Source organism: Trichechus manatus, unplaced genomic scaffold, assembly GCF_000243295.1.
Source record: "Trichechus manatus latirostris isolate Lorelei unplaced genomic scaffold, TriManLat1.0 scaffold00100, whole genome shotgun sequence".
Classification (NCBI taxonomy): Eukaryota; Metazoa; Chordata; class Mammalia; order Sirenia; family Trichechidae; genus Trichechus; species Trichechus manatus.
In genome coordinates, this window is record NW_004444036.1 from 9,521,311 (window position 1) to 9,547,686 (window position 26,376).

Below are 26,376 nucleotides of genomic sequence, written 5' to 3' on the forward strand. Positions count from 1 at the left end.
CCCACATACATGCACCCCTACTCAAGCACGGACACATCTCTGAAAGTCATGAGAATCACTGCTAAAGCCATTGTCTTGGATGAGTGTGTGTTCATTCCATGTGCAGGTGTGTTGAAGGGATGGGGAGAAAGTAATTAACAACTGCTATACTAATTTTTAGTATAAACATGCACATAAGGTGTTAGAGAAGGAAAAGATCAGAGGATTTCGTAGAAAGAGTCAGATGTAAGCTAGGCCTGGAAGGATCAGCAGGATATGTACAGGTGGAGGTGAGGAGGCAGAAGGCATTCTCATGGGTCTCTTCTCAGTGCCTCTTCTTAGAAACTGGAGGATTTGGTATCTTCTCTTAATCTTTACCTCTAGAATCTGTTTAGTAGATGCTCTGATGTTCAGGGGAACCAACTGTGTCACTTCTAGTTTGAACCAGTAGGTTGAAGTTGAATCTTCAGAGCAAACTAATTTATGATTTGATTAGCTGTCAGTGATGCCAGGCTATGCTCTCCTTTTTGGATAGTTACAGGTCAAAGGAAAATCTTTTTTGGCAAATCTTGAAGTGAAGAAAGTATTGTGAGTATTTCCATATTTTGTTTTCATCCTTATTCCTTGTCCTTCTATCAGTCTTCCCTCTCCTCTTCTCCAGTTACACTCAGTTCTGAATATAGGAACCAAATAAGAACAGTGGTGCAGTTTTACATGTCTTAAATAGTTAAGAAATACATGATTACTACAATAAATATGGTACTTTACCTTGAAAAAGACCTAAAGCTTAAAGCTTGTTTGTGGAAGTGGGCAGCAGAAGGGTTACAGCTTGTGGGTTATTGTGTAGTTGTGGAAGCAGAGTTATCTGAAATTGGAAGAAAAGTTATAATACCGGTGGTGGATGAGTATGGCTCATAACACACATAAAGTGAACTAAGGTAGCTGGTCGATGTTTGAGAGGTGTGTATGTGTGTTTTACATATTCCTATGTGGTTTGGTTCAGCCACGTGCAATTTTCTGCATTCACCTAGTGTTTTTGCGTACACAGCCATGCATCAGCAAACATGAAATTCATATTGTGTTCACATTGTTCCCTAATACATTAACGGCATTGGAATACATTCTTATTTTCAAAACAAACATTATAGCAGAACTGACTGTACCCTGTTTTGTCTTGAAGATTAACTAGCATGTTATTTGCCCCTACTTTATTCTCTCATAATCCTCATATGTGCAAAGACACTCTTGTTTTGAGAAAGAATGATTAGAACATCTGTCAACCAGATAATTATATTTATTGAATATTGTCTATGTCCAGGATGCTGATCTGGGGTGTAGGAAATAAAAAGACTTTTGAAGCCATGGGTTCTACCCTTATAGCTTCATTATGAGGTTCAACTTTGTTCAAACAGACATTTAAAACAAAACAAAAGTTCTTACAAAGTAATAATGTATTATAAATTTAATACATCAGTACTGAAGAGAGAGGGTAAAGTAACATTAGTAAGGTAAGGCTTCTTAGAAGACACAGATTTTGACCCAGGTCTTAAAGGTGTGAACATGGATTGGAGAAGTATTCCCAGAAGATGAAAAGTCTCACATCAAATTGAACTACCAGTGTTTCAGTTCTGGGTAAGATGGAGTAAGCATACTCCATCTTGTCTCTTCAGTTGAAAGCAACTATAAAACTGGGACAGAACACATGGAGCAGTTACATGAAGATGCTGAAAAGTAAATAGTAGCAGTCAGATTAGGGATGAAGACCAGATTTCAAGTACCATCGAATCAGTAGTGAATTTAACATTTTTTTCTCCCAGTGTCCCCGATCTGAACACACTGCTGTCTAAAACTCAGATGTGTGTACCAAGGTACAGACAGAGAGAGCTGCAGGATAGTACTAGCTCAAGTAGTGGCAAAGGGAACTCCTAATGCCCAGAGAGTGTGGAAATCCCCTGGTATTTTTTCTTTTCTTTTTTTCTCTTGTCCCCCAGCCCCCAAGTGATCTTATGATAGCATCAGAGGCTTTCTGGCTGGAGGAATGAAAAGGGGAAATTCAGGGAACTGAATGGTACCGGTCAGATCACAGAAATGAAGCAGCTTGAGAAAGCAGCTCCATAAAGTTGTTGATAAACTCCTGGGCTCACCCCCAAGCTTTGGAGAGACTTTGAGAACTGAACTAAAAGACGACCACCCTGGACACAGATTGACTATTGGGTGGTGCACATGTGGGACAGATCCAAAAAGCACTGCAAAGGTTTTGAAAACTGAATGGACCTTAGAGCTGCAGCCCACAGAAGGTAGATTGAAACTCACAACTCAAACCTAATGAAGTCAATTATCAACATTCTCCGTAGGAGTTAAAAAAGACACAGAGACTCATAGCATACTATTTTAAATGTCCAGGATACAATTCAGAATTACTTGGTATAAGCGAGGCCGAGAAAATTTTAACTTGTATGAGGAAAAAAAATTAAAAGACATCAGTGCTGAGATGACACTGGTGTTAGAGTTACATGACAAAGACTTTAAAGCATCTATTATAAAAATGTTCCAGCAAGCAATGTTGAACACTTTTGAAATGAATGGAAACATGGAAAGCCTCAGCAAAGAAATAGAAGCTATAAAGAAACCCAAATGGGAATATTAGAACTGAAAAGTATAATAAAAAAGTAAAAACTAGCTAGGTGGGCTCAATAGCAGAATGGAGATGTCAAAGGAAAGAGTTAGTGAACTTGAAGATAGATCGATAGAAATTACCTGATCTGAAGATGTGAGAGAAAAAATATTGTGAAAAAACTGAACAAAGCCCTCAGGACCTAAAGGACAATAACAGAAATTCTAACATTCCTGTCATTGAAGTCCTGAAGGAGAGGAGAAGTATGGGACTGGAAAAATATTTGCAGAAATAATGACTGAAAACTTCTAAGTTTGGAGAAATACATAAACTTACAGAGTAAAGAAAACTCAGTGTACACCAAACAGGATAAACCCAAAGAAATCCATTCCCAGACATGTCATAATCACACTGCTGAAAAGACAAAGAAAAAAATCTTAAAAGTCGGCCTCCAAAAACCAACATACTACTGATTTGACAAAGTTGTGGAATAATAATTTTAAACTGCTGAAGAGAATTACCAACTCAGATTTTATATACAGCAGATACATCCTTCAGGAATGAAGGTGAAAGAAAGACATTCTCAGATGAGGGAAAACTAAGAATTCATTGCCAACAGATCTCCTCTGAAAGAATTGCTAAAGGAAGTTATTTAGATAGAAGGGAAATGATACCAGAAAGAAACTTGAAACATCAAGAATGAAGGGAGAGCAACAGAAATGGTAAATATAATAGACTATTTTTCTTCTACTGAGTTCTTTAAATATATCTGGCAGGTGAAATAAAAAATTAATAGAGTTGTCTGATAATGTTTTCAAAGTATACAGTTGTAATATATAATACAACTACAACATAAAGGGAAGGAAAGGGGGCCTATATGATAGTAACGTTTTTATATTCCATTTGAAGTGGTAAATTTTTTATTCTAAGTAGACTATGAAAACTTTACTATGTCTGTTATCCCGAGAGCAACCATTAAAAAACTATACAAAGAGATATTGTCAAAAACACAATAGAAAAATTAAAATAAAATAATAAAAAGTGTTCAAATAACACAAAAGAAGGTAGGAAATGAGAAAGAGGAAAGAAAAACAGAGTGAATAAACAGAAATAAAATAGTAGACTCAAACCCAAACTTACCAATAACTACATTAAATGTAAATGCCTTAAATGTGTATGTACCAATTAAAAGACAGAAATTGCAGAATGGATGTTTTTAAATGATGCAGCTATGTGCTGTCTTCAAGAAGCTCACTTTAAATATGATTGTGTAGGTAAGTTAAAAGACCATCAGAAAAATTAGACTTCAGTGCAAAGAAAATTTAACACTCTTCCCTCGGTAATTGATAAAAATGCTAGACGGAAAATCAGCAAGGATATAAAAGAATGGACTAACACCATTAACTAACTGGATCTAACTGATATTCATATAATACTCCACTCAGCAACAGTACAGTACACATTCAAGTGCACATTCATCTTCTGGGTCATAAAACAAACCTTAATGAATTTAAAATAATTGAAATCACATAAAGTATGTTCTCTGACCATAATGCAATTATACTAGAAATCAATGAGGATAACAGGAAAATCTACAAATACTTGGAAATTAAACATACTTCTAAATAATCCATGGATCAAAGAGGAAATCTTAAGGGAAATTAGAAAATATTTTGAACTGATGAAAATGAAAATAAAAGATACCAAACAGTGAGACAATATTTACTGTGATGTGTGCTATGATACAACGTAGGCCAATTACCAGCTTTTGAACGATCACACCATTATTTATTCATCATGGGCACACACACACCAAAAAATTAAAAAAATCAGTAAAATACTTTAATAGCAAGTGTCAAGATATTATATATTTACCCAGTTGGTAAAATACCCCCCTCCAAAAAAAAATCCAAACCTGTTGCTGTCGAGTCAGTTCCAACTCATAGCAACCCTGTAGGACAGAGTAGAACTGTCCCATAGGGTTTCCAAGGAGCAGCTGGTGGATTCGAACCGCCAGCCTTTTGGTTAGCAGCCATAGCTCTTAACCACTGTGCCACCAGGGCTCCAGTTGGTAAAATAAGTAAGTTAATTTGGCAGGTAAGTATTAAATAGTCATGCTGTCAGAATCAGGTGTGTATCTAAAGGAGAAAAAGCACTGAACAAAGTAGGATGATGCAGCCAAAGCAGTGCATAGAGGGAAATCGATAGCATTAAGTATTTATATATTTTTTAAAAGTCTCAAATCAATAATATGGGCTTTCACCTTAAGAAAATAGAAAAAGAAGTGTGAAATAAACTCAAAGAAAACAGAACAGGGAAATAATAAAAATAAGACCAGATCAATGAAATTGAAAACAGAAGAATAGAGAAAATCAGTGAAACCAAAAGCTGGTTATTTGAAAAGATCGATAAAATTGATAAACTTCTAGCAAGGTTGACAAAGATAAAAAGAGAGAAGACACAAATTAGCAATATCCAGAATGCCAGATCCTACAGACATTAAAAGGATAATAAGGGAATACTACATAAATTTGACAACTCAAAGTAAATGGACCAATCCTTCAAACATCACAAACTACCAAAATTCATCCAAGATGAAATAGATGACCTCAGTAGTCATATGTATTAAAGAAATTGAACTCATAGTTAAAAACCTTCTGTAAAGTAAATCTCTAGGTCCAGATGGTTTCAGTGATGAATTCTACCAAACATATGAATAACACCAATTCTGCATAATCTCTTCCTGAAAGCAGAAAAGTAGTAAACATCTTAATTCATTTTGTGAAGCCAGAATTGCCCTGATACCAAAGCCAAAGATTGTTCAACAAAACAAAATGACAAACCAATATCCCTCATTGACCCTAGATGCAAAAATCCTCAACAAAATATTGACAAATAGAATTCAGCAATATATAAAAAGAATAATACATCACAACCATGTGGAGTTTATCCCAGGAATCCAAGGCCAGTTTAATACTTAAAATTAATCAGTATAATCTACCATATTATATTGGTAGGAATAACTTCAGTCTAAGGAAGAAAAACCATACGTTCATATCAATTGATGCAGAAAAAGCATTTAACAGTATTAAACTTCCATTTATGATAACAAAAAAAATTCTCAGTAAACTAGGAATAGAAGGGAATTTCTTCAATCTGAAAAAGGGCATGTAAACAAAACCTATATCTAACATCATACTTAAGGTGAAATACTGAATGCTTATCCACTGCGATCAGGAACAAGGCTAGGCTGATGTCCTCTCTCACAACTGTACATTGTACTAGAAATCCTAGCCAATGTAATAGGATAAGAAAAGGAAATAAAAGGCATGCAAACTGGAAAGGAAAAAATAAAACTGTCCCTATTTTCAAAAGACATGGTTGTCGTCTTAGAAAATCCCAAGGAATCATAAAAACAACAACAATTAAAAAAAAAAAAACTTCTAACACTACTAAATGAGTTTAGCAAGGTCATAGGATTCAAGGTCAACAAATAAATCTATTGCATTTCTATATACTAGCAGTGTACATTTGAAAACAAAAAATGTTTGCAATAGCTACAGGAAAAAGAAAATACTTATGTATGAATCTAGCAAAACACATATTGGATGTGTATGCTGAAAACTACAAAATCCTGATGAAAGGAATCAAAGAAGACCTAAACAAATGGAGAGATATAGTGTGTTCTTAGATTGGAAGATTCAGTGTAGTAAAGATGTCAGTTCTTCCCTAAATTTATCTATGTTGGATTGTGTGCCATCAAGTCAATTCAGACTCGTAGCAACCTAATGAATTCCAGTCAAAGTCTCTGCAGGAATTTTTGTGGATAACAGACAGACTTACTCTAAGATTTATATGGAAAGACAAAGGAACTAGAATACCTAAAACACTTTTGAAAATGAAGAATAAAGTTGGAGGAATCCATACCTAATTTTAAGACTTACTGTAAGACTACAGTAATCAAAACTGTGTGGTATTGGCAAATTGATAGATACCTAGAGCAATGGAAGAGAATAGAAAGAACAGATCCATACAAGTATGGCCATTTGATTTTTGACAAAGGTACAAAATCAATTTAATGGAAAAGGGTAGTCTTTTCAACAAGTGATGTTGGAAAAAATGGACATCCATATGCCCCTTCCCCAAATAACTTTAACCTAAAGCTCACATCTTAGACAAAAATTAACTCAAAATGCATCACAGGTCTAAATGTGAAACTATAAAACTTTAAGAAATAATACATAAGAGAAAATCTTTATGACCTAGGGTTAGGCAGAGTTCTTAGATATGAGATCAAAAGCATGATCCATAAAAGGAAAAAAATTGATCATTTTTTACTTCATCAAAAGTAAATACTTTTGCTCTGCGAAAGACACTGAACAGAAGGAAATGACAAGTCGCAGACAGGGAGAAAATATTTGCAAATCACATATCCAACAAAGGGCCTGTATCTAGTATACATTGTATAAAGAACTCTCAAAACTCAACAGAAAACAATTCAGTTTAAAAATGGGCAAAAGACTTGAACAGACACTTCACCAAAGAGAGGTAAGGCTGACAAATAAGCATATGAAAAGATGTCCAGCATCACTAGCTATCAGGGAAATGCAAATTAAAACTACAAAAAGATACCACTCTGCACCTATTAGAACAGCTAAAATAAACAATACTAACAATACCAAGTACTGGTGAGGATGGGGAGCAACTTTGATAAATTGCTGGGGAGAATGCAAAATGGTGCCACCACTCTGGAAAGCAGTTTGGCAGTTTCTTATAAAGAAAAATCTGCACTTACCGTATGACCCAGCAATCCTACTCGTGGGTATTTATTTACCTTAGAGAAGTTAAAACTTACGCTCATATAAAAACCCATACACTGATGTTTATGGCAGCTAAATTCATAATTGTCAAAAACTGGAAACAACTGAGATTCCCTTCAATGGGTGGATGGATAAAGAAACTGTGGTGCTTCTGTACCACAAAGTATTATTTAGCAGTAAAAAGGAATTGAATTACTGATAACCCAGCAACTTGGATGGATCTCAAAGGCATTATGCCGAGTGAAGGAAACCAGACTCAAAAGGCTACTGCATACTGTGTGATTCCATCTATATGACATTCTTGAGAATAGAAAACTAAAATGATGGAGAACAGATCAGTGGTTGTCAGGAGTTAGAGAACGGTGTGACTACACAGGGGCAGTGTGAGGGAGTTTATTGGAGTGCTGAAACTATTCTGTATCCTGACTGTGGTGGTGTTACATGTGTTAGAAATCATAGAACTGTACCCCCCCTTCTCCAAGTCAATATTACTGTAAGATAATTTTTTTAAAAAATTTTAATTTTTAAAAAATTGAACTTCCATGGCCCAGTGATAAGAAGATATAATTCTGCTTCAAAGATAAATTCTTATAAAAAGGTATATGTGGAGACATAGAGCAAAAGGTGCTTCTTTTACACGAAATTCTATGAATCACATGTCCTGCAGTCAGGTCACCATCAGGTAAGTCTCAAAGCTGCCTAGCTGAAAACAAAACCAAACCCATTGCTGTCCATTCAATTCTGATTCATAGCAACCCTATAGCATAGAGTAGAACTGCCCCATAGGGTTTCCAAGGAGTGGCTGGTGGATTCGAACTGCCGACCTTTTGGTTAGCAGCCAAGCTCTTAACCACTGTGTCACCAGGGCTCCCGTTGAAAACAAGGCACACCTAAATAGATGTGTTATTGAGAGCCCCTGTGAAAATTTTTGTCAAGGAATCCACATCAAGGGGAAAGTATCCAACTATGACAAAAATCTGTTTTAAGAAACAAAACATTAATATTCTTATTGCTAAAGTTAAAAGGGAGGTGAGGGGAGGTCTTTCCTAAGCCCAGCTTCAGAAATTGATGGACTAGATTTGGACATCGAGTGTCAGGCCACTCATGCAAGTTCTGACCATTCAAATAAGAATATAAAGCCTTGAAAACATGACAGCGCTTTGAGTAGAAACATCTGGATTTTTGGAGCAATGCATTTTTTGACAATGACAGGGTTCAAGAAGTGCTACATTCTTTTATGCACTACAGACATCTATTTGCTTGTAGTTACCATTCTTCTCTTTTATTTATTGAGGGAAACAGAGCGGCATTGTAGGGAACAAGAGAGAATCTCAATCCTGGTTTGTTTTCTCTTTATCTCTCATTAGAGCCAGCATTCTGGAACCCCCTCAAACTTATCCCTGCCTGTTGGTTAAGGGGGATCATTTAAAAACAAGCAGACCACACAGAAAAAAAGTACAGTTTCTAAAATTTTGTAATAATAATTGGAAATGTAAATTAGTTTCAATCAAGTTCCTTTTGTTCTCTTGGTTTAAAATTGCTGGTTAAGGTTATTTTACATTCACAAATGTTAAACAATGCATCTGAGCAAGGTGAAATAGATTACCATGGAGTCATATTAGTGGGTGGGACCTCCTACACGCCTGTGGATGACTAAAGGCTCAAACTGCCTCCAAGGGCTTCTGCTAAAGGCCCTGCCCACCTATGGTATCTCTAAAGAGGAACAATGTACCAATAAAGATGTTTTCTTTCTTATTATTGTGTTTTATAATAGTTGTGATTATACCCTATTTCATATAAAAAAATAAATAAGAAACATAACCCGCTGCCATCAAGTCAGTTCCAACTCATGGATGTTACAGAGTAGAACTGCTTCATAGGGTTTTCTTGGCTGTAATCTTTACAGAAGCAGATCACCAGGCCTTCTACAGCACAGCTGGGTGGATTCAAACTGCCAACCTTTATGCTAGTAGTTGAGTGCAAACCATTTATACCATACACTTAGCAAATTCACAGCCTCATCTTCAGTTGATGATGTACCAATTTGCCCTTTTCATTTCTTCACAAACCAACTGGCCCATTTGAAGAGCATAGGGCTCTAGTACGTGCATTCTGGATACACCTCATGGCATTTTTACTAGCATTTAAAGGTGGTCAAAACAATTCTGCAGGTGGGGCCCCAGACCTTATCCAAAGATAGCTCGAAGAAAATGTTTGAAAACCACTGACCTGCACAAATGAAATTCACAGAAAAGGAGAACTTGAATTTTTAACCAGTCATTTCCACTTCCTGTCCCTCTAATCTTTTAGGATGTTGCTAGCAGCAACACTGGACTGATCTCATGCCTTATTTATTCAATATTGGACCAGTGTTTATTGAGTACTTACTATATGCTGGTACCATGTTTCGGGGAGGTGTTTTACTTACTTTTTCTTACTTTGCTGGTAGAAAAACTGCTAAGAAATGAAGTGGCCTCAGTCAGGCAAGAAGAAGAATGAAGAAATGTAATGTCTACCTTGGAATAATTGAGCACCACAGTGTCTATAGCCAAGGTGGTGGTGGTGATAGCTGCCAGTGTGACTAAAGTGCAGGACTTTCAGGTGAGCTAGGTGGGTGGTGAAAATGATTGGAGAGAAACAGACCTGCTAGAGCTCAAATTGAGGCACTTCCATTATAGTCATCGAGGACTACAGAACAATTAGAACCAAGAGAAAGAAGAAACAAGATACTTTTTCACATCAGTGGAATCTGCCAAGGAATCAAATAAGATTCACGTGTAACATACGCTTAGGAACAAAGGAGTAGTTGTTGATACTTGAACTTTCTGTTCAAACTCTGGATAGCGTGTGATAGAGCATGGAAGGTAAGACTGAAAAAATTAACAGGGAATGGGATCGAAATCTGTTGAGGCTGGAATTTAGCCTATCTCAGGAACCTGAGGGCAATTTTTAAAAAGGGAGAGAGAGCATTAAGGGAATGTATTATCAAAGGGCTTCCTGTGCTGTGAGCGAACTTTCTGCTTTGAGATCTAGAGTAGGGACGTGTATAGCCTGGGCAGGTTTTATGTTTGTGCTTTTCTAATTTTTCCAAAGACAATTTCTTAAGTCTCAAAAGATTTTTAAAAATGATAGGAAAGGACTGTTTCCTCCCTTTTAGGTGAAAGTAGGTGAGAAAGAGCACATTCGTGGCTGTGCATTTTATTCCAAGGGAAATCTGTTAGCCTGTTTGTTTGTTGTAACATCTCTCTGTAGAATGATTTGCTTTCCAATTGAATGTAGAGGGCGGCCTAGGTAAGCTTTTAGTAGAAAAGACCAGATCATGTATACAAGCAAATCTAGTTTCTAATTAAACAAGTATCTGATACTATAATTTCTAATGCCCTCTAAGAAGAAAGGGCAAAGAGCAGCCAAAGCATTTTTTGTTGGCTCTGTTTTTGCTGTGCTGGTATCATTCCGGCAAATTGGAAGAATTTAGACAAGGAATTAGTGAATTACACGTGCATGCACATTAACACTTCCTTTTAAGTTTTTTTAATTGTTTATTGAAAATAATTTGCTGACATTTGAAAGGTATATCTGCAGTGACTTGTGACTGAATAGCTTCTTGTACAGGCTACCATGGAAGAAAATCATGAGACAGCTACCATGATTCTTTGGGTGTGTAATGGCTTTTAGCAACTAAATTGACTAGGAGCTACCTGAAATTTCCTCTAGAAAGTCCAAACCATTGGACTCCACTAAATGATCGCTTAGTAAAAGAATTATTTCTTATCTCTTATTGATAGCTGGTTAGAATAGGGAGTCTGTGGCCTTAGAGCCTGGCAGCCATGTTGGGGGTAGAATGTATGGATTTATTTCATTGACTGAGCTAGCTAGAACAGGATCATGGCCAAACATAGTCTGATCAGAAGAAAAACTGAATCTTAAGTAATGAAATAGGAGGACAATGAAGGCATAAATGTTAAATGTGCTTATGCCCACTGTATTTGTCTCTCTTCTGTCTTACCATTAATTATAAGAAGCACTGATGATTTAGTAACAGTGCCCCAGGAAAAAGGAAAGACATGTCTAGCAAGGACAGCAATTGTAAGACAGATCTTTATTTCGAAAACATTAAAATACAATGGTAGGTATCTCAGAATCAGGGCAAAGGTATTGCATGGTATAACAATTAATAGCTAAGGCATATTGGGGAGTCCCTGGGTGATACAGTTATGTGCTGGGCTACTAACTGAAAAGTTGGTCATTCGAATCCACCCAGAAGTGCCTTGGAAGGAAGGCCTGGTGATCTGCTTCCAAAAGGTCACAGCCATGAAAACCCTGTGGAGCACAGTTCTACTCTGACACACATGGGGTCTCCATGAGCCAGAATCGACTTCACGGCAACTGGTGAGGGGTATTGAATACTTACCATGTAGACTTTGCTTGTGCTGGACATTAGACTTGTGCCAAGCACTTTATACGCGTCATCTGATTTAATCCTCACAGTGTTCCCATGGGTGTTTTATAGATGGAGAAACAGAGGCTTAAAGAGATTAAGTAATTTATCAAAGGACTCACCCTACAGTAAATGTCAGAACCAGATTTGAAGCAGTCTGTCCAACTCCAGAAGCCACACAATTAACCACTCTTTTATATACTTACCCTTTATCATTAACCTAGGACATTATACCAAAAAGAAAAATTGAGAATGGTCACCAAAACAAGCAAAACAAAAAACCAAACCTGTTGCTGTCGAGTCAGTTCCTACTCATAGGGACCCTATAGGACAGAGTAGAACTGCCCCATAGGGTTTCCAAGGAGCGACTGGTGGATTCGAGCTGCCGACCTTTTGGTTAGCAGCCGAGCTCTTAACCACTGTGCCACCAGGGCTCTATGCCTCCAAAATCTACTTCTTCACTTTCTGTTAAAGTGATAACTGACCACCACCACCCCCCGACAAAAGAAAAAACAATAGCACCATCATTTCTTGACTATCCCTTAGCATCATTTTTTTAAGTTTATTGTTACATATCTGTGAGTCTATGAAGTTTTATGAAGCTGTTAGATGCAATTTAAAACTACGTTCATGGCTACAGTTTCTGTCTTCTAGTACCTTTGAAGGTGTGTTAACTAACACTCATTATAGACTGACATGTAAAGACCCTAAAACAAAACAAAGACTGAAAACATACATTAAGTATTTGTTGCAGCCAAATTTAACAACAAGAAAAGATTTAAAGCAAACATACCACTTACTATGTTTCAGGCACTGTTCTAAGCATTTTCTCTATTTAAACTCCTTTAATCTGCACATAATCCCATAAATTACTGTTATTATCCTTGCTTTACAGATGAGGAAACAGGTAGTGTTTAGATGCCTTGCCCAAGATCATACCCGTATATAGTAAGGGGTTTGTGCCCAGTCTGGTTCCAGAATCTGTGCTCTTAACAACCACACTAAACTGCCCTCCTTTCATATGTTTATATTTGATAGTTTAAAATATCTTGGCTTAACTTTTTTTCTAAAAAGCTTAATGCTGCTGGCCTCCTCATTCTCTCTGAATATGCTAGAATCTTTGGAGTCCTGAGATGTTCGTGGTATAATCCCTATCCTATAGAAGATTTCAGTACCTTAAACCGAGCTGACACGTTAACTATGAAGAGATTAAAAGCAGGGAAATATTTTGTCCCGTTTCAACCTATTGAAGAGGTAGAATTAAGTAAAGCATTTATTTCTTTACAAGAATTGGTACTGAAGTTTTACCACCACATCTTTTTTATCATTTGCTCACATCATCAATGACCTTTATTTAAAATGATAAGAGTGTTTGTTTGGCCTTGGCTCTTGAGTGGTGTTCACCAAAATTAAATAAAGAAAAAGTCAAATTCTTGCAAGTTCCTGTTCAGTTTATTTCAGCATACTTCCCAAAGGCAAGTCTTCACTGCTAATATATAGTTGCAATAATCATTACCAATTACTTAGCACTCATTGTGTGCCAGCGCCTGTACTCTTGCACATATTATCTCATTCAGTCCTCATACAGTACCTTGAGGTGGTGTTTTTTTCCTTGTTTACAAATAAGAGGAGAGTTTACTTGGCCTCTCTGAGCCTCAGTTTCCTCATTTGTAAAACAGAAAGGGAAAGCCTCTCTATGTTCTGGCGACAGTAGTGGTTCAGTGGTAGAATTCTCACCTTTCATGCGGGAGACCCAGGTTTGATTCCCGGCCAGTGTACCTCAAGCACAGCCAGCACCCATCTGTCAGTGGAGGTTTCTATGTTGCTATGATGCTGAACAAGTTTCAGTGTAACTTCCAGTCTAAGACTCGAAAGAAAGGCCTGGCAATCTACTTCCCAAAAAATCAGCCAGTGAAAACCCTGTGGATCACAACGATCAGATCCTGTTGTGCATGGGGTCTCCATGAGTCGGGCCAACTTGATAGCAGGTAACAACAACTTTATGTTCTAATAGGAATTTCTAAATCCAGATGAAAAACTTTCTGAAATATATCCACAGAGATTCTGTGTGGAATGTAAATTTTACTTCTAAGAACTTAAATTTTGATCTTTCCAATCAGTGGCACAATTTCTAAAGGTACTTCTCAGAATGAAGAGAAATAAAAATTATAAAATTAAGTTGACAAAATTAGACATTGAGTCCCAGGTGCAGCAATGGTACACATTGAAAGACATTTCTGTCTGGCTTGATGGGTTTCTCCTTGAAGCCTCAGCCTCCACCCCCCAGCCCAGTGCCATTTGGTTTGGCCCTGTGCATCAGCCACTTTGACCTGTGGTGAGCTGCGCCCTGGACATGGCATTGCCACAGCCTGCTTGAGTAGAATACCAGGTGCACAGGAATGGGCTGCTTCTCTGGTGCACTAAGCAAGCATTTCAGGTTAAAGTCTAACTACAAAATAACCAGTTAACATGCAGAATGACACAGTTGAGAGTGCATGAGTGAAAAGTAGCATAATAAAAAGGTCAAGGGGCTTGGACACTGAAAACCTGGGATCAAGTCGTGGCTCTGCCACTTACCAGCTGCATGACCTAGGGCAAGTCCCCTAACCTCTTTTGAGCCTCGGCTTTCTTATCTGTAAGATGAGGATCATCTGAATAGCTAGTTCACATATTGAAGATCAAATGGGAGAAAGCGTAATGCAAAGGAAAGTGATCTGTAAACCAGAACTTGTCTGATGGACATTAATATATCATGTTGAACTTCATTAAGCCCCTCTAGCATAGTGTGATTTTGCATATATGTAGCATTCAAGAAATCTGTCCATTTTTCAATAGCCTGTATGTATGAACTTTTTTATTTTACCTAGCTCAACTCTATACCTGCATTTCATGCCTAGATGTGAGATGTCGTTTGGCAATAAAAATCTGTAATCTTCTTGATTCTAGCTATGAACATTCTAATTTTAATCCACTAGTGTTTCTAAGAGGTTTTCAAACTGGCCAGAACAAATCCATTCACTGACCAGATCTGGGATCATGAACACATGGCTTCACCTTGATGAGCTCTGTAAAGGAAGGAAAATAGCTCCAGTTCCCCCACTACCACCACCACCACATCACAGAGCTGTCATGAGGACTGAATGCTTGGAAAAGCAGAACACACCCATCATGGAACCAGTTAGCAAAGAAGTTCATTTAGCCATTGATAAAAACATCGTCAGGAATGAAAAGTTGAACATGATCATCAAATACCTCTTAGTGTAGCGTGAGAACTAAAACATGTAAATAATTCTGTAAGAAGATGGAAGGTGATGCATGCCATAAAAAGGGGAGTGGTTGCATGAGAAGAGGGCTTATTATTAGTTGCCGTCCAGTCAATTCCAACTCATGGCGACTCCGTGTGTGCAGAGTAGATCTGCTCCATACGGTTTGCAAGGCTGTGACATTTTGGAAGCAGATCGCCAGGTCTTTCTTCTAAGACGTTTCTGGGTGAGTTTGAACCACCAACCTTTTGGTTAGTCCAGTGCTTAACCATGTGTGCCCCCCAGGGACTAGAAGAGGGATAGACATTTAACTGTGCTACAGTGTTGGAAAAGACACACCCACACCAGACTATAAGCTCATAAGATCTTAAACAATGTTTCTCTCTTTTTCTCTGATGTAGGCTAGCAGCTAGGACAGTGCCTGGCAGATAGTAGATGCTCAGTTTGTTGGGTGCATGAATGAATGTCTTTCTGATGAATACAGGTGACTCATGGTGTGGTGACTTTGACTAACATCCTGAGGCTTGAGTCAGCCATGACAACCTTGTCCTGCTTCTCCGTCTGAAGCAGAACTGTTCTGAGATGTCACCTAACCCAGAGTTCACCTTAACATCGAGGTCAAATTAAAAGGCTAAGTGTTCATTCTAAATGTTTCTTCAGTTTATTTACAGTAGCCATGTACATTTATTTCAGTAACTGTTGATATGCTCATCATAGGCCCTTCAAAAACCAAACCCGTTGTCATCGAGTCGATTCCAACTCATAGCAACCCTATAGGACAAAGTAGAACTGCCCCATAGGGTTTCCAAGGAGTGGCTGGTGGATTTGAACTACCAGCCTTTTGGTTAGCAGCTGAGCTCTTAATCACTGAGCCATCAGGGCCCCATCATAGACCCTTAAACCGAAACCAAACCTGTTGCCGCCAAATCAATTCTGACTCATAGGGTCAGTATGAGTTGGAATCCGACTCATAGGGTCACTAAGAGTCAGAATCCTAGACCCTTAGAGACTGCTTATTAAGACATTAGAAAGCTGACCAAACGTTCTAGATGCTAATATTGCCCTTTTGGGGGGCAGGGGGGATGGGTAGGAAGTAGTAGAGAAGTCTTATTTTAACAAGATAGATATATTTGAGCAAAAGTGCCAGGGAAGGAGGACCAGTGGATCCTTTCGCAAATAAGGAAAAAAAAAAAAAGGAAAGTTGTAGTTTTTGATCTAGTTTAGATCTGGAAAAAAACCCTAAAAATTACCTAGTCTAGGAAAACCTTTTTTCCAAATAAGATTTCATGCAGAACCCCTGTCTATAAAAGAGATAAATGATATTTTTATCAATGTAAATTTCTGTTTTAACTCTATATTTGTAACATTTATTTATTCAGTGAGAACACCAGTTAATATGTTGGGGTCTTAAATGTGTTAAAATTTGGTATGTAACGTGTGAGTATGCATGTTTTTAATTTTTAAAATAAATTTATATTTTAAAAATGAAATTAGAATCAAACATTTGGAAAAGCCCCTTATGGCACGAATGGATCACATTTGGAAAACACTGATAGAGCCCTGCCTCTTCATACCATAGATATGGAAGTTGAAGCTGTTGTCTACAGAACTTCTGTTTGCACATTTTACTTCTTTGATTTGCTGATATTAATGAATCTGAACTCAGTTGACTACTTTGATACTTCCAGGTTTTAAAGGTTTCTCCTACTTAAACATAAATACACGTTTCTAGACCATCTTAAGGTTCCAGCGGGTTCCAGGGTGATGACTTACAAACTTTTGCTTTTAAATTATTGTTTCTTCTGATGTTGAGGAATCTTTCATTCCTTAGTCACAAAAGGCTTTTTCTAGTTTGAAACTTGCATTTAAATTTTTGTTATCATGTTGATACATGCTCACAGGCGAGAGGACAAATTCAAATCTTTTCGTTTTGGCGTGGGGTTAACCTATAAATATGACATTTGAAAAAAGAAAACCTTTTGGAGGGAGGGCATTAAATTCAAGGTAGAGTCATACTTGTCCTCAGTCCCAGTGAAGGCCCCATGGCCAGTGTTTGGATATTTTGACATCTGCAGTGTTGAAGCCAGCCCTGTCTCCTAAGATGGAAATTGCCATGTGCAAAATGACTTGATAGAAGATGGTGTACATTCTATATAATCTTCTAACAGCAGAATGCGACCAGTGGCACTTCCCCTAAAAAAAATAAATTACCCGAAATTTGCAGCACATTCACATTCAATTTCATCACAGCAGATGCTCATTAGTATGTTGTTATTAATTGGTATTCACTTTAGGTTTTGTTTAAAATGAAGATAATAATTAGGTTTTAATTACTGCATCATTCGTGCGGGGGGGGGGGTGTTGTCTGTGGGAAGAGGGAAAGAGTGAAATGCCTCTTAAAGCACTGAAATATTTCCTGATGCTTATTCAGCAACGTGTGTTGCCAAAGACTCTGAAAAATAACTTCATCTTTACAAAAAAAAAATAGGATTCTGAAATGACAAAATTACTGTGTGTGTTTTTTAAGCCCATCGTTATCAAGAACTTGCTGTAAATTGTCTACTTGATGGACATACTGAATCAGATGATAATGTGCACTACCATTCTTTCTAATCAACTTACCAAAAAGACTTCTTGGAAAAGTAACTCTCACAAGCCGCTGATTAATGAAGTGGTGGCAATGTTTTGTATTAGAACTAATTGAAGTAATCCAAATAAGTTATTTCTGTAGCCTATGGAAATAATTTCCTTTGCAAAGAAGTACAGTGGAGTTGGCAAACCAGTATTTTTTGTCACCCTCTGTTGTTCCATACTTGGAAAAAAACTAACATAGATATTGCAAATAAAATTGATAGAAAACTAAGTAATTTAATTGAGTGGCAGGGAAAACAAGAAAGCTTATCTCGACCTTTTTATACTCAAGACTAATAATTTATATAAGGCTTAAAGATGTATGGAAATTGAGGGGTACTGGAATTCTAAAACCCTATCTTTATTAAAACACTGGGGAAATAGCCGTTTTTAATGCATTCATTAAAAAGAGCATTCATATTCAAGAGTTTAAACATATTCCTCAGACAAAACTTTCTGGAGCGCTTTTCACGAGCATGATGTTTACAAATCCAAACCCTCCAGAAGCTTACAGTCTAGTTGGGAAAGGTACGGGATCTATCATGTATCCACCATGTACTAGGTGCCAGTCACGGTGCTAGGTGCTTTCCATATTGTATCTCATTATCTTTATAACATTCTCAAGAGTTTGATTAGCCTCATTTTACAGATGAAGACATTGAGGTTTGAATAGGTTAATAAGCAGTTGGTCCAAGGTCACCCAAGCCTTTAAGTGGTAGAACTGAATTTCAAACCAGATTCAGTGTGACTGAAGCCCAGAATCTTTCTTATTATTTGAGTCTGCCGTGGGGAGGTACACACAGGAACGTTAGAAATCAGTTCAAGGGACTAGCGTTGTGTCGTCAGGCAATATGTACAGGCTAAACCAGGTGTGGGAGACAGGTGCTGTGAACCCATTCCTTCCACAAGCATTCATTGAGGGCCCACTGCACACTGCACACCAGGCCCTGTTCTAGGTGCTAGCAGTACAGAGGGGACTACACATGGTCTCTGCCCTCTGGAGCGCACATCCCAGGAGGTGTGAGGACAGCCCAGGGTGTGAGCTCTGGGCCAGAGGGAGGTGGTATACCATGGGGACCTAGAGGAGAAGGTCTGTCTGGTGGAAAGTGAGCAAACTGAAACCTAGAGGCACAAAAGGCTTCCCACAAGTAGTGATGACTGTGAGGTCTGATGACATAGGTAGAGACAGAGTGATCATTAAACGTGGATGGAAGGTGGATTGGCCTCAAAAGAAGGGCAGAATTGCTTGGCTAGGATGCCAAAGAGTGAAGGAGTGGGAGATGGTGATAAGAGTGGTGGCTATGTGGCCAGGCTGGTGGTTGAGGATCACGTGGAGAACTCGTGAGAGTGAGCCCAAGGGATTGGAACTCTGTGCTATGGATGGGGAGGGTGCTACTAGAGAATTTTCAGCAAAGGCTATCTTAAGCCTAGTTTCCATTCCTGGATATGTCAGTCCCAGTTGGGGTTTAGAGTTCTGCATCTGCTTCATGCTGTGATTCCTGGAGTAAACTGTATTAAGCCCCATTCACCTTTTGCAAAGTAATGGAGCTTAAGATACCTTCATTGTATTTTGAAGTTATGGTCACCGCTGGTTTATCTGTGCTGATAGTAAAAGAACAGTGATGTTTAATGACAAAAAGTACTTTTGGGATATGCTTTGGGGTTTTGGGCAGCACATTTTCCTCCCTGATTTGATATTGTTCAGGCTTCAACAGAATGAATTTGACTTCTGTGAGGGTATACCACTTGATGCTGTGAGGAGCCAATCCTTGCATTTTCCAAGTTGTAAGAGAAAAATAACTTGAGTTTAACATTTTGCTAGATCATGCACTCAGCTCTTCACACATGAAGGAATTTAATTCGGGGGTACATTATGTTTGTTTTCAGTTTGATAAAGTAGTAGTTTTAGCTAATTTCTGCTCTGTCCCTACAAATGAGAGAGAGAAGCCTGGTTACATTCCCATGCAGAAGTCTTAGAAAGCTGAAGTAAAAGATTGTGTATTGTCAAACCACTTCAAAAGAAAGTCATTTGAAAATTGATACTACAACCACTTTGAAAAACAGTTTGGCAATACCTACTAACGTTGAACATTTGCGTGCCCTGTGACCCAGCATTTCCAGTGCTAGGTATGAAGTCAACAGAAACGTGCATATATGTGCTTCAAAGACATGTACACAGCAGCACCATTCTTCATGGCCAAAAGAGTGGAAACCACTTAAATGCCCATTATTTATACAATGGATGAATTGATTGGGATGTATTAATTCAGTGGAATACTTCACAGCAATGAGAATAAACAGACTATTGCTGCATGCAACAACATGGATGAATCCCATAGTTTTTTTAGAAAGGCAAATCTACTGTTACCCTTGGGGGGAACATGAGTAGCTGGGAGGAGCACAAGGGGGGCCCTGGGGTGCTGGTAATGGTCTGTCTCTTGTTCTGGGTGCTGATTACAGAGATGTGTTCACTTTGTACCTCAAACTGTGCACTTATTATTTGTGCACTTTTTATGTATAGTTCAATAAAAAGAACCCCCCTCCCAAAAAAAATACAAGTCAGGTTTAACAATGCCCTTTGTTTTATGTAAAAGGGACAGTATACTCCATCCTAATCTTGAAGTAACTTAATTGAACAAGCAAGCATCTTCAAAAATGTTTCTCATGAAAACTCAGGCTATTTTGGTTTACGTAAATTCTTTTCTCTCGAGTCAGGTTGGAGGGATCAGAGTCCATGGTTCTAAAAGTATCTCCAGTACAGGTAATTTGTAGCACAGCAATTCTCATTTCAGACTGCCCCGGCAGAACTACATGGGGGGCCCCTAAAAGTGCCCATCTCCAGCACTCTGCCCTGCATTCTCATTTAGTTGTTCTGGGGGTAAAGCTCCCCAGGTGACTCTGATGTATAGCCAGGTGAAGGACCACTGAGGAGCATCTGAAATCTCAGGAGAGAGACTGGGTAACATAGATAAATGGAAACAGAACTACCTTTTCATCATAAAGGACTCTGGCTTGGAGAGAGAATAAAGTTTGCATTATTTCTAATGTCATCGGATTACAGGATGCAAAAAGAATACGTCAAAAACAATGGCATGAAAACATTTTCCTTTTCCCTTTATTTCCTCCACACTATTTGCTAAATGTCTCCTCTGTGCCAGGTATATCAAAGTGGACAATTCCTTCCCTACCCCAATGTATGTATGTGTGTGGGTGTGTGAGTGAGTGAGCCCATGGCCCACACTCATTACTCTGTTAACACTCCGAGTAACTAACTTGAGTGCAGAGCGTGATACATACAGTAGCTATTTCAGCTCAGCATTGTCCTTACGAAATCATAATCGGCCACTTTGGTACATGATGTTCTAACTAGAAAGGAAGACTGAAAGAAGCCTAGGCACTGTGTCGAGTGCAATTTTCAAGGAAAGAGCAAGAAATCGAACATTTTAAACCAATAAGTGAAAGCTAGAGAGAGAAAGAAATGTTAAAATATCATCTTATTTTCTTTAAGTATTTTCCATCCAATCTTGTATAGTCAAAATGAGCATTTAAGTGTGGGGAAAAAAACCTGCCGAAGATCTCAGAGAAGACTAGAGAGTGTCAGGTTTCTTGATTAGAAGAATTTATCATAAAAGGCAAAAGAGAAAAGATGGTAAAGATAAAAAAATCCTCCAAGTGATCACAAATTAATGGTACAAAATCAAGAAAACAAAAGTAGGAGGTATTTTTGTTCATTTGGACTGCAGTTTTCTCCATTTCATGCGTGTTCTTTAAAATCACTTAATTATATTTGACATTGAAAATCTAATAGGGCCTTTTGTTTTCAACCAGTTTACTAATTGCAAAATATGTCAGGAATCGAAAGGGCAGGAGGTGTTGGTATATTTTTAAAAAAATATATAACTCCTTTTTAATTTTTTTTTCCTATTTTCCTTATCCATTTAGGCAGTGACTTTCAATTAGCCTGCCTACTAATATCAGGTCACTAAACTCCGTGGCTGACGTTTTATTCCTTCATGTGGGTTGTCACTCGTTTGCTTCAGTTGGCTGGCAAAGGTTGTTGTATATCCATTACCAGCAACACAGCACTTTGCATTTCTGAATTGACAAGCAGCTATATTGACCCAGTGCTTATTATGGGTCAACAGCTGCGTTAACCAACGGAAGGACTGAGGGGCAATTAAAATGAATTGGCAAAAATATATCTTCCTAATTTACTCCAATTTGTTATTTATGCTAACATTGTATGGCTTCTATGGTGACACTAAACAGAATGGACCCAATAATGGCAATTAACATAAAAATATAATGGCTAATCAAATTGACAGCAACTGTTTCTCATCATCTCGACACACAATACATTATCAAAACAAACTATTATGAAGGAGGTAATTTCAGTGTTCTATTCAACCTGCAGCATGTGTGCAGTCAGGGAGATGTGTACCAGCAATTACTGCTGAATCTAAAAAACTAAACAAATAACTTAATCGCTGTCGTCCTCCTTTTTTTTCCCCCAGGAAGCAGTAATCAGGATTTGCTAAAAATAACTGGTGCATAATAGTATAATGATGATGCATATTGTAGAATAGCTAATAAAAAATAAAACAGGCTTCTAGGTGTATACTTTTTAAAATAGGTTCAGGTAGACTTGTGGAAGGAATGACAAAAAGACAATAGCTCTGGCTGATTAATAGCTCCATGTGGGTTTATGCCTGCAGCCTAATATTTATAGATACCGTTTGTAATGGCCAAAGAAGTTTAAAATACACTAAATTTAGTAGCAGATTTTCTAATGGAGTGGGCAGGAAGGTGAATCATGAGCTCTAATAACTGAATTTCAGCTACTTCCACACCCAATCAGGTTGACTATACTTTCTCATCGTTGATAGCTAGCTAGGATCCTTGGACTTGATACTTGGTTACCCAAAGAGATTGCCTTCAGAAATAATGCTGTTTCCATATCCAGTTGTAGATAGTGGTTTTCCTTAAGTTCTCAGTCATATGCTAATCTGTGGGTGCCCCTGGCCCTGCTGCATGGATTATACAAACGGCTTGGGTTTTATGGTCATTCATTCATTTGTTCACTCATTCAATCAGCCAACATCTATAGAGTGCTTACTATGTGAGTTAGCTGTATACTCATCATTGGTGCCAGACCTGGCGCACAGTAGGTATTCAACTGATGTCGGTTAAATTGCATGTTAATCAGAAGCAGCAAATGAGAACTGGTAATGGCTTTGTCGTTTGAGCGTTTGATTTGAAAAATTGTAAGGGTTTAGTTGTTTCTTCTTGGTAGGACCCTCTCAAAGAAAACACCAAAGCTATAGCTCATTATCCTCCTCATTATCCTAAGTATCTAGTGCCATGGGAAGAAGGGAAGAAAGTTACTAGGGCAGTTCGCTTAAAATAAATAGATGTACATTTGAATGTGATTCACCAAATAATTCTCACTTCGGTTATTGAATTGGCTGCATGTGTTTTTTGCCTATACAGGGTAAGATAACAGTTGCTTGGGAGAATACTCATTGACTCTAGTAGATAACCTCAGGAGCGTCAGCATTCAGTATATGTTCACTATACTATGTTTCCTGAATAAGTAATAGTTCATGCATGTCTCCTATGCTTTGTTAAATTAGATCTAGCCCGTCATTAAACATTTGTTGTGATGTGGGTGTGATGGAGAACCTTGATCATTTCATTTCACCTGGTATTTCTCAGAAGTCATACGTTGCCCACTTAGGATTGGCACAGAACAAGTTGTCAAGATACTGCTTGAATCTGTGCTTAATTCACAGCGTTGTGTCTGTGAGTCAGTCCCTGGCAAAGGCAATGGATCGTCACCACAAGTCATAAAATTGGGCTCATAGTGTAACAGGATGTGTTAAACAGTTTTCAAAGATTGTTTAACTTCCTGCTAGCATGGACAGGTTCCAGTTAGGAAGCACAGTGCCACTTTTCCCAATTAACAGTGCAAATTGTCAAGGGTGCATAGGAATTTGCAATTTGACAAAATCAGTTTTTTGACGGCAGGGGTAATCAGTCTGCAGCTTCACAAGCAGTAATCTATGATCGAAGTGGCAGGATTTATTCTGAATTATGAAAGGTATGTATGCCATATGAGGGGGACAAACCATTAGTATGATGCCCTTCTTCTCACCCACCCCTCTTAAAAAAATGCTGCTTACTCTGGAAGTTGAAATTAGGGAATACCCTCTGCTGAGAGTGATCTCCATCTCCCCCCTCCCCAATAGTAGTATTCATTTTTTTTTTTTGTTATATTGCAGTATTCTGACAAGTCCCTGTACACCCAGCTGTGCTTTTACCGCTACATTTTTGATGTGGAGTATGCACTGGAGAAACTTATTACCGATCATGAGAAAGGTACGTTAAAATACTGTAATTACCTTTGAGTTTAAAGTGGAAATTTGCATCATAAAAGCCAGACCTACTGTGTCAGGCTGTTGGTGCAGCATCACATTGCTGTCTCAGAAGCAGGCCATTCGGGCTGCTGTGAACACAGGGATCCCCTGCAAGAGGGGTGGTGGCATAGGAATCCCCGTCTTTGGCCCCCACAGCCTGTCTCACATTGTTCTGTATTAAAGCCAGGCTTTGGGGGAGGAATGGCACAAAAAAAGACTCTTTAAATGCTATATTTTGAAAATGCTATTTTCTATAGAGTTTAGTAATTGTAATAAAGTAAGCATAGGCAACGTGATCATTGGGCCTACAAAAACCAGATATTACCACAAAAAAATAGACCTGGAGTGTGTCTCTGCTGTTCACTAAAAGCCTAGGTTCATTTTGAAAGAGGGATGGGGTGGAGTTCTTTTATTGACTCCATCCTAAGCGAGTGTATAGGCGCCTCAGCCCGTATGATCAGGTGCTGCCTGTAACCCTCTGCACCCGGTGTTTCCTTATAGAAGACGTGCAGGCACTGTGGGACTTAATGGGTCTGGGAAAAGCTTTGTTACAGAACTTAAAGTATTTGAAAATGTCATGACAAGTGCATGTTTTTTCTCCTACCTGAAAATCACATTGACAACTTTCCTATTACCTGTAAAAAATAAAAAAGGCAAATTTACACATTTTTCTTATTAGTTACCTACAGAGTGTTTATGTTGTTTGTCAGTGAATATCAATTCAACGTTTTGTTGGCCAGTATTAGGGCTGGAGGCAACCTCAACAGCATATAAAAAACCTACAAATATTGCTGGGTTTCCTCTTGCAATAGGTCCTAGCATTTTCTGTATTTCTGGGGAGCCTTTCATGTACTATTTTTTTGTTTGTTTGTTTCCAAAAATAGTAGAATAAGAGATGTCTGTTATTTTCAAAAGCATTGAGATCTTCTGCCCTTGATTTGATCTTACTGTTTTCAATTCCAGTCATAATTGACTTCAGGTTTTTCCATCTACAAGATAGGGTAGAAATTATAAATTTAAAAAATGCTTAGACTTACTTGGTTTTGCAGTCCTTGGATATGAAACATTTTAAGACTCATGAAAGAGTTGGTTCGAATATTAGTATCTTATCTTTAGATGTTCATCAAGGACTTGGGCATATTTTCAATGAATAGATAAAATCTATATAGACAAGAAATTCCTTTAGTCCGTTAATAACTAGGCTTTGGAAATTCCATTCATTGCTGATGTCCAACCCATATTTACCTGTAATATCATTAATAGCTGTTTTTCTTTTACCCCCAAGGGTTGTCCTTTTAAGGCAGTTATGAGTTGAGAAAACTAAATACTGATGCCCTGATGAGTACATTGTCTATTTTGATCAGATCCTTCTGGGTATCAGTGTAAGGAGGAAGCCCCTTTACTTCTCTGGAATCTCACCATCCTAGATTGTCCCCTAGGTGTTCTTAGGCTCTCAGGTGATAGAATCCTTTTCTCGGCATCTCCAGAATTCTTATATTTGAGGCTGAATCAGTTTTTCATGATCAGCAGTTTTCAAAAAGTCCCATGACTCTTGGAGACTAGAAGGAGTAATTTGGAAAGTCATTGGAGACTTATCTGCTTCTTAGAGAACATCACAGAGAATGCACATTGCTTCCCTGGACAAGAAGAAGGAATTGAGTAGCCCCTTGGAAGATTCTTGCTTGACAAAAAGGGAGAAGTGTTGACAGTATCTGTACACTCACATAATTTACTGTCATCCCATTTCACTAGTTTAAGAATCAGGATACTTTTTTGTTTGCTTCTAATAAGTACACCACCCAGCAGCTCAGGACAAAAATGACACTAAGTGAAAGTATTGGTGGGTTCTTTTATATGTCAGAAAGCTAAAGAAAATAAAACAAGAGAAGGGTACAAAAGGTATGTGTCTGACAGAAGAAACTTCACAAAACGTTCCCAAAGCCTTTTGTTTTACTTATGGAATTTTAACTATCAAAACTATTTTTCCTTTGAGCCTCCTTCTGCTTATTTACTATTCCTAAATTATAGTTTAGGAATGAGTGAATGACTTACTTGGAATTTACCCGCTCAGGGTGTTTTCAGATCATTCTGTAATGCTAAATGCTGTTAGGGTATTTGTTACTGGTGGGTGGAATATAAACTGAAACTCTGGATCATGCTTACCCATGGTCCCAGAGCAGAGGTTCACGTGGCATTTGATAAACTCTTTTCCCAG

The 26,376-nt window shown here is 38.0% G+C and overlaps 1 protein-coding gene across 2 annotated transcripts in view; it reads left to right on the forward strand.

Annotated features, from left to right (window-relative positions):
- Positions 1–26,376, forward strand: part of POLA1 (DNA polymerase alpha 1, catalytic subunit) — a 312,753-nt gene that overhangs the window by 215,628 nt on the left and 70,749 nt on the right. For both annotated transcript variants that reach the window (XM_023737298.1, XM_023737299.1), the window contains one exon: positions 24,027–24,123. In XM_023737298.1, coding sequence (XP_023593066.1) covers positions 24,027–24,123 — 97 coding nt within the window. The remainder of the gene's footprint in view (positions 1–24,026; positions 24,124–26,376) is intronic.